This window comes from Vipera berus, assembly GCF_964194415.1.
Source record: "Vipera berus genome assembly, chromosome: 1".
Taxonomy (NCBI): Eukaryota; Metazoa; Chordata; class Lepidosauria; order Squamata; family Viperidae; genus Vipera; species Vipera berus.
Genome location: NC_138202.1, coordinates 242,424,118 through 242,438,148, shown reverse-complemented (window position 1 = coordinate 242,438,148; position 14,031 = coordinate 242,424,118). Strand labels below are relative to the sequence as shown.

Sequence of the window (14,031 nt, the reverse complement as noted above, 5' to 3'; positions counted from 1 at the left end):
TTTTCTGCCTCTTCCGCTCTTGTGGGCCTATTCGAGAGCGCCCCCTAACTTTGCGGAGGCCAGAACGACCCTTCACTTTACAACAGGGGTCTTCAAACTTGGCCCTTTTATGACTTGTGGACTTCAACTCCCAGATTTCCTCAGCCAGCTTTGCTGGCTGAGGAATTCTGGGAGTTGAAGTCCACAAGTCATAAAAGGGCCAAGTTTGAAGACCCCTGCTTTACAAGCTAGTTGTCTGGGTTAGAAAGAGAAAGCGTGACATCAATTCAAGAGTTCTCAAGCAGGATGGAGCGACCCCACCCCCATCCACCCTTCTGTCAACCAGCTCTTGCGGGGAGAATTATTGTTATGGTTGGTTGCACAGTCAGAAGGTTAGACTGGATTTGGGATTTTTACCTACCTACTGAGTCCTCCCCAAGGACCTGGGCTATAATCAGATGTTGTTATTTGATGGTGTTGCAAGATAGGATCACAAGATGTGACCTTTACTTTGGCCAAGTAAAGCTGCCTTTTGCAATTGATTGATGGTGATTTTGTCAATGCCAGTAGTAGTTAAATGGTGCTCTATCTTTGTTTTCTTTTGCTACAGTCTTTGTACTTCTATTTGCATCTCTTTGTATTTTGTGATTTTCTCCAGACTTTTTCCCCCCTATTCTGCTACCTCCTGGTCCTGCAATGTCCAGTATCCAACTTTTTTGTCTTTCTTATCAACCATTATTAAGTCTAAGGTACTGTGTGGCAGGTGCCTGTCTGTTTGAATTTTAAAGTCCCAGAGCACTTGAGCTTCTTCATTTTCTATTACTTTTCTATTTTATGCTCCCACCAGTTTTTCCTACAAGCAAATGGTATTTCTTGCAGATTTTTCAATGCACCATTGTTGCTACTTTGTCATATCATTGTATGTAGTCAGTATGTGCAATCTCCTTGGGATGGGATAGCCTGGCACATGTTTTGAATGTTTGGTATCCACGAGGCTCGTTTGTTTGATATTTTTAACAGAGGAATCAATACAACAACAAATAGTACTGATCATGAGTCTGCTTGAAATATTCCTCTTGATATTAATCCCTCCCAATCTATCACCATTGATCAACAACTGTGCCTTTTGTTATCTCATTGACCTTTGCACAAAGCTTCTGATGTGTCTACTCACTCCTGTTATTTCTAAGCACCATTATCCAGGCATGTGGCAGGTAGTAAAATGCCTCATTATAATCAATCCAAGCTACATTCATGTTAGTCTTCCTACTCCTACGGTTTTCCAAAATCGTCTTGACAATTAGGAGCTGATCTTTTGTTCCTCTGGTTAGTTTCCTGTCTGTTTTCAACTAAATGCTGTTTGACTGCATCAACTACCATACCAGTTAGCAATTTGAAAGTTATTGGTAAAGCAGGCAATTGGCCTGTAGTTGCCTTTTACTACCTTTTTTGTTGGATCTTTTACTATTAGGTAGGTTTTAGTCAGAGGTTAACCCATCTTCAATTTCACTGCTTTGCCGTTTGTTGTTAAATTGCTTAACAATGAAAGGATAGCAATGAGTGGGTGTAGATGTTTCAACCAAAAACCATTCAGTTCATCTTCATCTAGTGCTGATCAGTTCTTCCTTCCCATTTCTCCACCATTTCTTGTTATTTTCAATCCAACTCCAGTGGATTCTGGGCAATGTACAAAGGTTTTAAAAAAACATAAAAACAGCTAAAACATTAAATTAGGTAGGAGGATTAAATCAGATGGTGAGCTTCAGCAAAATATTCCCATTTGGGACCAGAATGGAATGATCAGAGATATTCTGGAGACCTACCTGAAGCTTAAAGAAAATTCCATCTTCATAAGATTAAGGACTGGAGGCATCTGGCCCAGGCACATGGGACTCAATCATTCATATGCCTATTTGTCTATTAAGCAGTGTTACCGCAGGTGACCTGATCTCACATCTTCTAGCTACCGTAAGTTAAACTGCCCTTCCCATCATATCTGGACCCTACCATGCCTGCAAAGCATTTTCTTCATGAAACCAATTGTTTTCCATCCAGAATAGACATCTGATAGAAATTTGAATATCTGAATGTCTTTTGTCCTAGGGTTTGCTTCAGTAGAATGCATCAAGATTCTCCTGTTCCCCCTTTACAAGTAGTCCTCAGCTTATGACCACAATTGAACCCAAAATTTGTTGTTAAGCAAGACATTTGCTAAGTGAATATTGCTCCTTTTTACCTTTCTTGCCACTGTTCCTAAGGGAATCACTGCAGTTGTTAAATTAATAACACGGTTGTTAAGTGAATCTGAGTTCCTCATTGTCTTTGCTTTTCAGAAGGTTGCAAAAGGAGATCACATGACCCTGGGACACTGCAACCGTCATAAATATGAACCAGTTGCCAGGCATCCAAATTTTGATCATGTGACCATGAGAATGTTGCAGTGTGTATAAGTATTAAAAATGGTCATAACTCACTTTTTTCAGTGCTGTTGTAACTTCAAACAGTTACTAAATAAATCATTGTAAGTCAAGGACTATTTGACTTAAGTTGGAGAAAATTTGCTGCAGAGCTGTGGTTCAGACTTCTTTCTAGGAGTTACAATGTAATAAAACTTAATCTCTTTTTTATACTTATGTGGAGCATCCAGTTGGAAATAAAAAATTAGCTAGTCACTTAGCGAGCCTTCTACAGCTGGGTTCTCTCCAGATGTGTTTGCATTTAGACTACAATTCCCAGAATTCCTAGGCAACATGGCCACTGCCAGTCAACATATGTAAAGAGCGTGGGGAAAGTAGCATAATCTAAGATTAGAAACCACACCTTCTTATTTATACAGAATGTGACATTTATGGGTGTAAATGCAATTCATATGCATTACATGTTTGCAAATAGGAAAGAATGAAAATGAAGACAATCTGCATTAGTACCAAAGATTCAATGGGCCATCTGTGTTTTATGTCAATATTTAACTCACAGCACATCATCTGCTCTACTAGCAGCTATTGTTGTGGCAACAGCTTTTATAATGAATCCTCACTGAAGAAAACAAAGAGGATGTTAGTAGCATTCAACTCTTTTATAAATCTTATACATTTATAGAAATCAACAAACTCTATCATTGCCAACTTCTATGGTTCAATACTGATTTGGGTCAAAGTGGAAGCCCAATACATCTGGTGAACATCCAGTTGGAGAAAACTACTTGAGAATAAGCTGAGTTTGTCAACATGAGCCATTGATGTACCTGTCAAAAAAAAATTTTTGTGTGTATTCTGAGTCCCAAGTATTTTTAATAAAACACAGAAGTGAATGTTTACATCTCAGAATTAAATATTTTATCAAAGATAAAACATTGTTATTTCTAGGTTACTGACTGTTGAAAGAAGTATTAAATTCAATTGCCTGGCTTGGTTTGGTAAATAAAGGTTAAAACAAATGAGTCACTAATTAAATAATACTAAACAAAAATATACGGATCACTTTAAATGTCACAGCAAACAAACAGTGTTTTGTTCCATTCATTTTCATATAGTTTTCATTCATTTTCATATATATTTATATTGAATAAAACTACAAGGCAGAAAGTGCACCACAAAGCCAGAACTATTACTCAGAGCAAAGTTAGACTTCTGTCACGTAGCTAAGAATCTAAATTACAGAAATAGAGGTAGTGCTCAGCTTACAACAGTTCTTCTAGTGACCACTTTGAAGTTAACAATGACACTGAAAAAAGTAAAATGACCATTTTTCACATTCATGACCATTGCAGCATCCCCACGGTCATGTAATGAAAATTTGGATACTTGGCAACTGATTCGTATTTATGATGGTGTTGCAGTGTCCCAGTGTAATCCCCTTTTGCAACCTTCTGACAAACAAAGTCAATGGGGATGTCAGACTCAACAGCTGTGTTACTATACCTTAACTGCAGTGATTCACTTAACAGCTGTTGCAGGAAAGGTCATAAAATGGGGCAAAATTCACTTAACAAATGTCTCACTTAGCAACAGAAATATTCAGCTCAAGTCAAGTTTCCTAATGCAGCGTGTGACTTTCTTAATTAACTTTATTTGGACTTTGGACTTTACGCACCCACACATACCTCTGCTAAATAGGAACTTCAGTGAATAAAGTGAAAGGTTCCAATTGTAGTTACCTCAACATTTTGTGATACAAAATTGAAGCAATACAATTAAGTAAGTTCAAATATTGCATTGCGGAATGAAAACTTTTGTATTTGAAAATTGAGCATGATAAAGGCAATCCAACCTTGTCACTCACTATGGATGTTTTTTATAGAATTAAAATAACACATGGGAGATAAGCAACACAATAACGTGCGACATTATATTGCAGTATTGGCTGCAGTGACCCCTCTTCACCAAAAGAGGTCATTATTGATTGAGAATAGGTCAATAAGTCCAAGTCTGACAGTTGTCTCTCAGCTACTGTTTATCTCAGGTATTTCCAAGTTATGTGTCTACTTTAGTCCATAATAATAATATTTTGAAAATGAAAGAAAACAGCAAATGAAGAACTACTGCGCTGGCAAATAGAATACAGGCTAGTTTCTCTTTTGAATAATATACTAGAACAAATGATCAGGTTGCACTTACGTGAATTACACTACCTAGGAAACCACCTGACTCCATTTTCTAGGCTGGTGACTTTCTGGGAAATGAAAGATTAATTTTTAATGCTCTTAAATTCTGCTGCTTTGACAACCACTTGCCAGTCTGAAGGTAGGTATGTTTTCTAGAGATCTTAAAGAATATGTAGATATGTTCTTCTAAAATGGAATGTAAATAATAGAATGCTATCTTTGTGGTTAACTTTGTGGCACATAATTGTGCTAAGCTTGGTGGCACATAATCAGTCAAAACACCTTAGAATCTAAGTAAATAAACAACAAAAACATTGTTCAGTTTATGGGAATGGTTGTTTATTGATTTGAGATTCTAAACAACTTTGACTTTGTTTCTTTCCTCCCTCTCTCCCTTTTACTTTATTATTAAATTTGTTCTGTGATGGCTCTTTAAAAATGCCTTTTAGCTCTGGTTGAAACTACACATTAACATTTGTTGCTCTGTAGTTTGGATAGCCTTTTAAATCTCACAAAAAGATTCTTTCCAACCAATAAAGTAGATTTCAAGTAGAGTTGACTCTTCAAATACAGTCTCATATGGAGGACACTGAAGTATCAAATTGTAGGGTGATTAAGGCATGAGTTACTGTTGGCAAGACTTTCTGGTCTGAGTAGGGTCATAATTGATTCATCAGCTGGGCAAAGGTCTCTTTAGTCATGATCTAAATTGGTGCTCAAGTAGGAGCCATTCAGGACCCCCAAGTTACAGACTGGGGGATAGCCTAGATAGCCAGGCTATTCATGGATGAAGAATACTGTGCTTCCCTGAAAATAAGACCTACCCTGAAAATAACATGATGCACGACCTCCTGCCACGAGCGGCAGCACCGGCCTGAAGCATCACGCGGCCTCCTGCCATGAGCAGCGGGACCAGCCTAAAGCACCATGTGGCCTCCTGCCACGAGCAGCGGGACCGGCACTATGCACCACATGGTGTCTGGCTACAAGCGGCAGCAAGTGGCCACTGAAGAAGCCAAGCAGTGGCACAATAGGTGTCGGGGTGTGGGAGGCCTGGCTGTGGCGGTCCTAAGTTAAGTCATCCCCTGAAAATAAGACCTGGTGCCTCTCGGAGGCAAAAAAATATATAAATCCTGGTTTTATTTTTGGGGAAACACGGTAGCTCCATTCTATGCTGAGCGTCTTTCATCCCACCCAGTTCCTTACAACTTCCAGGAGTCAGCTCAAGACTTCTATAACATCTTTAACCTGGCCTGCGTGGTGATGAACACTTGGATATCATCCGCATGTTGATGTCCCCTCATCTCAAACTAACAGGTTTTTCAAGAATAAATGTTGAATAACACTGAGAGAAAAGGACCAGGTTGGCTGGTATTCTATGCTGGAACAAACAAGGGCTTGATCTTTTGTCTCCTATAACTACCAATTGGATCATTTGTCCTTGAGTGAAGCTAATGCAAAACAATGCCCCAACTCTCAACCCCGTAGATGTGAGAGATTGTGGGAACCAGGTAGGTAGTGGTGAAGTCAGTGATACAAGAAGAGGTAGCTCAGTCTAGAAGTGGTTTGCTATAACATTGCCTGGACACTTGCTTTTACAGTTTTTAAGATGTTTTTACTCTACTTGGCATTAAAGATGCCTCCCTGGAATCCACATGGTTCTTGCTTCTTGATTTTGCCAGCTATGTGGGGCTTGAGACAAGGTGGTCCAGAAGAACACCATGATTCAAGAGCAATGCTAAGAGGTCTCATAGGAGCAGGAGATCACACCTCTCCTATCCAGTTCTCAGCAGTGGTCATTCACCAGAGCAACAAGTGCTGGTTCTGTCCCATGATCAATAGCAATAGCACTTAGACTTGTATACCGCTTTGCAGGACTTTACAGCAGGGCTTTTCAACTAGTGGTACTTTGGCACCTGGCAGGTGATACGCAACCAGCCTGGACAAGTGTACAAGTGAGCTGAAGTGGCGACAGCACTGCACAAGCCTAAGGGAGAGTCAGCTGGAGCTGCAGCTTTCAGCAGAAGCCCCAGGATCAAAGTGTGTAGCTACATGCTGATCGGCACTTGTGCAGAAGCCCCAGGATTGGTGCGCACTTCTGCAAGGCTGCAGGGGCGAGACAGAGACCCCAGGATTAAGCTTCCAGTGCACCCGGAAAAGAATAGGAGGCGGCGGGAGAGAGGAGAGGTTATGAAAAAAGGAGGTTTTAGCAGGAGAGGCAGAGAAAAGGGATGGTGAAAGAGAGATGGACAAGCGCAGCCTTGAGGAGAGAAATCAGCTGGAGGTGCAGCAAAGAGAAGAGGAGGGGGGAGAGGAAAGGATATAAAAGGAGGGGGGGGAGAAATGAGTTTTGCCCCATTTTACGCCTTTTCTTGCCACATTTGTTAAGTGAATCATTGCAGTTGTTAAGTTAGTAACATGGTTGTTAAGTGAATCTGCCTTCCCCATTGACTTTGCTTCTCAGAAGGTTGCAAATGGGGATCACGTGACCCCAGGACACTGCAACCGTCATAAATATGAATCAGTTGCCAAGCATCCAAATGTAAATCACGTGACCCAGGGGATGCTGCAACGGTCATAAGTGTGAAAAATGGTCATAAATCTCTTTTTTCAGTGCCGTTGTAACTTCAAACAGTCCCTAAGAAAACTGTTGTAAGTCGAGGACTACCTGTACTTTATCACTTTTTTCCTCTTTTTTTTTTGGTCATCAAGTTTTTGACACCTTACTAGGCGACTGGTGATACTTGAATATTGCCATATCCTAAAATTGGTACAATCTGTGAAAAGGTTGAAAAGCTTTCACAGCCCTCTCTAAGTGGTTTACAGAGTCAGAGTATTGCCCCCCAACAATCTGGGTTCTCATTTTACCAACCTTGGAAGGATGGAAGGCTGAGTCAACCTACCAGCCCTCAACTATAAGTGAAATGAGCCCTTCGCTATTTATTATTTATTTATTTATTTTTGGGACTATCTCCCGAAGGACTCAGGGCGGCTAACAACAATAAAATATAATATCTCAAAGGTTTTAAATAATGACACAATCAGTCATGTAGCTTGATTCCTTTCTGTCCTTATTTTTAAAAAAGACTTCAATTTGGAAAGTGCTTCAAAAGCCCATCTTCTTTCCCCGGAAGCTTGGAAGCTGTTTCTACTAACTTAGTTGAGAGGAAAGAGTGTTAACGTGGTAGTTGGTTTAATAGCATCTGACATCTTTAAACTCTTGCGTCTTGAACCACTCTCACTATCCAGAGGCTTGCCATGACTCTTATTTATGTAATTTTTATAAAATGTAAATGTTACAGGTAGTCCTTGTTTATTGCAATTGGGACCAGCAACTCAGTCATTTAAGTGAAGTGCCCGCTAAGTGAAATCATGACTATGTTTACAATCTTATTTCAGCTTTTATTCGCTTTACAGACCAGTAAAGATTATAAATGTGGGGATTGGTTGCAAAGTTACTTTTCATCACTGTCATATCTGTGAACGGTCATTATACAAGGCAATTGCTAAACAAGAACTGCCTGTAAAACCATGCTGGTTTATCTAAACACATAGGCACACATATTTAGCCATTTAAAATTGTTATTTAAGATAATGCAATTTAACTTTTTTTAAAAAAAAAAAGTAGGATTACAATTTATCAATTGCATTTTATATTAGCAAAATACAAGAGGAAAAATGCACCTTTTTATTACTGGCTAGAGCAGGGGTAGAGCATTGTAAAGTAGTGACAAAGTGCTTTTAAATGAGAGAACAGCACCCCCTAGTAGTAAAAGAGTAAAATGAAAATGAAAAAACAGCCCAGTTTCCTTTTGAAAAAGCACCTTTGAGTAGAATTAAAGGTTGATCTCTTGACAACTACCCAACTTATTTCCCTCAAGGTAACTCTTTAAATACCTTGTTATGGTATTTAGCACACATCTCCCTCAATTTTCTATAAAGTTTACACCCAGGAATTATCACATCCAACCCATTCTACCTGTTTCATAGGTTACTGTTATACGCACAACAACTATGTTTTTTTTGTCTTGTACACAAAGAAATTCTTTAATTCTCCCATCTTGACTCAGAGATTCTAGTACTATGCTATATGCTATTTTGTTTTTGAAATGCTGTTGAAAAATCTACCTATTAACCTAATTTCCACATTGGTTATACTCTTTTATATTCTGGATCTTCCTCCCATATACTGTATATTATTTGCTTAAAGAGGACATGTTCATACTATTGTTCATATTTTGTTTTGTTACAGTTCCTTGGCCTTATTGAAGGAGAAACTATGAGCTGGGGATTCTTACGAGATATTCTGAGTGGTGTAAATAAATATTCAACAGAAATCGGCAGAGTCTGGCTAGCTATTGTGTTTATATTTCGCCTCCTTGTCTATGTTGTAGCTGCCGAACATGTCTGGAAAGATGAACAGAAGGAGTTTGAGTGTAACATCAGACAACCTGGCTGTGAAAATGTCTGCTTTGATCATTTCTTCCCAATTTCCCAAGTCAGGCTTTGGGCCTTGCAACTGATCATGGTCTCTACACCATCGCTTCTAGTTGTTCTCCATGTTGCTTATCGAGAAAGCAGGGAAAAGAGACACCAAACTAAGCTGTATAAGGACCTGAAAAGTATTGATGGGGGATTGCTCTGCACTTATCTCATCAGCCTCCTTTCCAAAACTGGATTTGAAATAGGTTTCCTCTATTTGTTTTACAAGGTGTATGGAGGATTTGATGTACCCCGCCTTGTGCAATGTGACAAAAGTCCTTGCCCTAACACAGTTGATTGCTATATATCCAAGCCTACTGAGAAGAAAATTTTCCTGTACATTGTGGTGGTGACATCCTGTTTATGCATAGTCTTAAATATAATTGAATTCAGCTATTTGATTTTCAAATACTCGGTCAAATGTTGCTTCAGGAATCACATCAAGAAAGTCCGAAACTCCAAATGCGAATATAAAAAAACAAATTCTACGGCTCACAATAGTACCACTGTGTCCCTTGACCAAGATTCACCCAGTATCCAAGGAGATGAAAAATATTTGGGCCACTTCCAACTATAAAATAAAAGCACTCAGTTTATTTTAATAATGTTAACAATAGAACGTCAGATAATAACAGAGTCTGATTATTTTAACCAACATGCTACATATTTTGGTTTTTCCACACATGGTGTAAGGTTTACCAAATTTGCATCTCCTGGCATCTGGCATCTCCTTCTAAGGGATATATAAGCATTGATGTTTATGATACAGATAATGCTAACTTAAGTCGTGATTTTTTTGGTGCAATTCTTTCAAAACATCTGTTTTCATTCTTGAACATTTTTTTAAAGCAAAGGGATTAAAAACTGTGCCTAGTGGTGAGAACCTTATTTTTTCACTCATTTTTCAATGCGTAACATCTTACTTTGTTTAAAGACATTTGATTGTATTAGTTTTTACTCAGTTTTCCTGCTGCAGTCATTTATTTCTTATTAGTTATTGTGTATAATTCTAAAGTACTGTGTAAGTGTGTGTGCCTTTCTTGTAATTGTAAGTTCCTAACCCCATATTGGCTGTACTGGTCTCTGTGTATAATTTATTTATTTGTTAAATTTAAAGGCCACCCAACTCCAGAGTGACTTTGGCTTTACATTTTAAGAGTAGAAAAATGAAGATATAACACTCATATATGTCCAGACAAGACAAACAATAAAAAAACACACCAGACAGGGATTCAGCAGTCACTCTACCCCACCTAGGACCTGGAAAAACAGCCAAATTCTAAAAGGTTTACAGAATGTCAAGGTGGGAGCCACACAGATCCCTGGGGGTATGTATTGTATGGTGCTCCAGAGCAGGGGTCCCCAGCCCCCGGTCCGTGGACCAGTACCGGTCCGTGGCATACCAGCAACTGGTCCACACAAACAAGCAAAGCCCCATCCGTGGGATGCAGGCAGCACACAAAACCACGCACCCTCCGGTCCGTGGAAAAACCTCTTTCCATGGAGCTGGTCACTGGTGCCCAAAAGGTTGGGGACCTCTGCTTCAGAGGGCAAATGCCAGAACTTAAAAGGCATACTTCTGGGTCTGAATAGATGGCACAGTTTAATTGGTAGCTGAAACACATCAATTCTTCCTTCTCTTAATAGATAGGCATAAACCTACTTTTATAGATGATAAGCAGCATCTTGAATTTTAAGAAGTTCATTGGCAACCAGTGCAGTTTACAGAGTAGTGATGTTATGCAGGCAGACTTGAGGCAGGACCATCATTGCCCTTGCTGCTGAATTCTGAACTAGCTAACTTCCATGTGGGCTTCAAGAGCAGCCCCATGTACAGCATTAGCCCAATTATGAGGTGATTAGTCTGGAGATCCTCCTGATCCAGGAATGGGTACAATCCATATCAACTCATATCAGTGTATGAGGAATGAAGATGTCATGGGGGCCTAGTCACATTATACTGGAAAAGTGTTCTTAGTAGTTCAGCAACATCTGGAAGAGACATAAGATTTCCCCTTCCAAGCATTAAAGGGATTCAGTTAATATACCAAGTTAATTACCAGTAAGACTGGTGATTTCAAGGCCAAGTGGTTTGACATTTGTTCTTGCTAAGTCGTCTTTGTCTTTTTTGTGTGTGTGCTGACTTTCCAATATCACCTGGAGCCCAGGGTTTTCCTGATAGTTTTCTCCAAGTCTTAATGAATTTTGATCCATGTATTTTTTCAAGTTTGACCAGGTGCTGCCAGTTATAACACCATGAAATTAATTTATACAGGTCTCAGTATATAAGGCAGCCTTGTACTAATGTCAGAATGAGCATGCTAGGACTTCCGGCAGCACTGCCGCTTCGAATGGTGGCGTTCTGAAGCCGCCCGATCCTGGGAAGCGTCAAAACGCCCGGAGGCAGCAAAACCAGCTGTTCTGCGGCACTGGAGCTTCTTCTTCGGGAGAAGAGGGAGAGGCGAGCCTGCCTGGATAGAGGTAGAGCCCCCATACGATCCTCCCAAGTAGTTCGGAGCCCAGGCTTTCTCCGCTCCCAGGACGTCCTCGCTCTAAAAGGAGTGGAACAAGACGCGACAACTGCACCTGCTGCTTAGAGGGGACTGTGAGTATCTTGAAAAGCAGGCAGAGCAAAGCAGGAAGATCTGGATTTTTAAACTGGATCTTAACTTTAACTCAGTTTCATTATCTTCTTCAAGCTTCAAGTGTGAAATGGAGTGAAAATGGCGCTGGAGTGTTTCTCTCCTGTGTGAAGTGACTGTGTTTGAAAAGTGTTATATTTTGCTACAAAGCAAGAGACACAACTCGCAATTGACTCTATTCAGTATTGGATTTTGTGTATTTGATTTTGTGTATTTGAAAGCCTGTTCCCTATTCTTCTTATTGAAAGTTAAAAACTCTGGGAGAATTGTTACTTTTTTTTTCCTTTTCTTCCTGAACTTTGATTCTGCTGGGTGACAGAGGAAATTGAAACTTAAGAGATGGCTGCGAAACGTGGGGGAGGGCCCCCGCTTTCTAAGAACGCTATCTCCTCACCTATGCCACAAACTGCAGGGCAGACTTCGATGAAACCTACAGTACAACCACCCTCTCCCCCACCTCCTGCATTTACACTGACAGACATCCAGCAAGTTGTGATGCAGTCAACGCAAGTTCTGCAACAAGAAATAAAGAATCAAAACAACCAGATGAGGGAAGATATAGTGCTTGCACTCCAGGGCTTAGCAGCACATATAGAACGCCTGGATGCTCGTGTGGATTCAGTTATGGAGTATGTGGAGAACTTGGAAAATAAAATTACTGATGCTGAGCAGAAGGTTGATAGAGCAGAGGCCAAGATTGACAGAACAGGGGATGAGGTCATTATATTAGAGTATAAGAGCATGGAGTTTGCTTTGCGTATTAGAGGCCTCAAAGAGAATCCTAAAGAAAATCTGGAATGGGAAATAGCACAAGCAGTGGCTCCTGTTTTGAAATGGGAACCTGAAGAATTACTTAAGGAAATGGATAAGATTTTTAGAGTTAACTCCTGGATTGCTAGGCAAAAAAGTCTACCTAGAGATGTAGTGATCTATTTTTCCAGGAGATCAACTATAAATTCTATTATCCAGGCCTTTTATCGGGAAAAATTCCAGATTGCAGGCCAAGATATTATGATCTTAAAGGAGATACCTTCAAAAATTCTTGGAAAGAGGAAAGACTTTGCCTTTTTGTCTGATGAGCTTAAGAAGCGACAAGTCCAGTTCAGATGGGAAATTCCTATTGGGATTGTGGTAAATTATGCAGGGACCAGATACAGACTGGATACAATCTTAAAAGCAAAAGATTTCTACACTAAGGTCCTGAAAGCAGGTTTACCACCATCTCCCCGAATTAAGAGAACAGAAGCTAGACAAGATGATAAACAATTGAGTGAAGAGGCAATGTTACTGCCCCCTGAGGAGATCCAGAAACCGGAGGCCATAGAGCAGAATTTGATATTAAAGGAAGACCCAAAAAAACAGAGGATGACAAGAGCTGCACATAAGCGTATGGAAAAGGAACAAAAACAGAAGTCTGCAACTGGTTCAGCTACGCAAGATGCGACTGTTTTAGAGCCCGTGGGAGGAGCACGTCCTAAGAGAGCAACAGCTGATCTTCAGGCCATGTTCCAAAGGCTTATGGTCACCAGAGATGGAGAAGTTCCTGACATGGAATGTTAACGGGCTAAATTCACCACAGAAAAGAAAGAAAGTATTTTTTTATTTGAAACAACATAAAAATGACGTTGTTTGTTTACAAGAGACACATATTGCATTAAGAGATCAAAAATATTTGACTAATTCCCGATTGGGAACATATTTTGCATCTTCTGCTCCGGACAAGAAGGCTGGAGTGGTTATTTACTTAAGAAAAGACTTTTCGGCAAGGTTGATTGAATCAGATAAGCAAGGGAGATATGTTAGTATTGAATTAATATTACAAGGAAAGAAAGTTCTTCTTATTGGATTATATGCTCCAAATCAACAACAGCAAAAAAATTTTAAATTCTTACACCAAAGGCTAATTGAACTGGATTATAAATCTGTTATTATGATGGGGGATTGGAATGGGGTCTTGGTGCCATCTGAAGACAAGAAGGGGTCTTCTAAAACCCTTTGTAACTCAAAATTGCCTAAAGCCTTTTTTGATCTGAAGGAAGATCTGGAATTAAGAGATGTATGGCGGGAAAGGAATATGAGAGACAGGGATTTTACTTTTTTTTCGGATAGACACAAATCTTTTTCCAGGATTGACTTCATTTTGATTACTACTGACCTTTCCTCCTCGGTTAAGAATGTTAAGATTTTCCCTAGGACAATGTCTGACCATAGTCCTGTTTGGCTGGAGCTCTTTACTGAAGACAATAGTAGGAGATCTTGGAGGCTGAATGAGAACTTATTTACAAATGACTTGTTCTTGCAGAAATGTAGAGAACATATGAAAGA

The 14,031-nt window shown here is 39.7% G+C and overlaps 1 protein-coding gene across 1 annotated transcript; it reads left to right on the top strand.

Moving 5' to 3' along the window:
• The first annotated feature begins 254 nt into the window (after positions 1-254).
• Positions 255-10,312, top strand: GJB7 (gap junction protein beta 7). The gene is made up of 2 exons (XM_081325762.1): positions 255-371; positions 8,835-10,312. Exon 2 carries the CDS (start codon positions 8,862-8,864, stop codon positions 9,639-9,641), a length of 780 nt encoding a protein of 259 aa, XP_081181888.1. The 5' UTR covers positions 255-371; positions 8,835-8,861; the 3' UTR covers positions 9,642-10,312.
• The last annotated feature ends 3,719 nt before the right edge of the window (positions 10,313-14,031 follow it).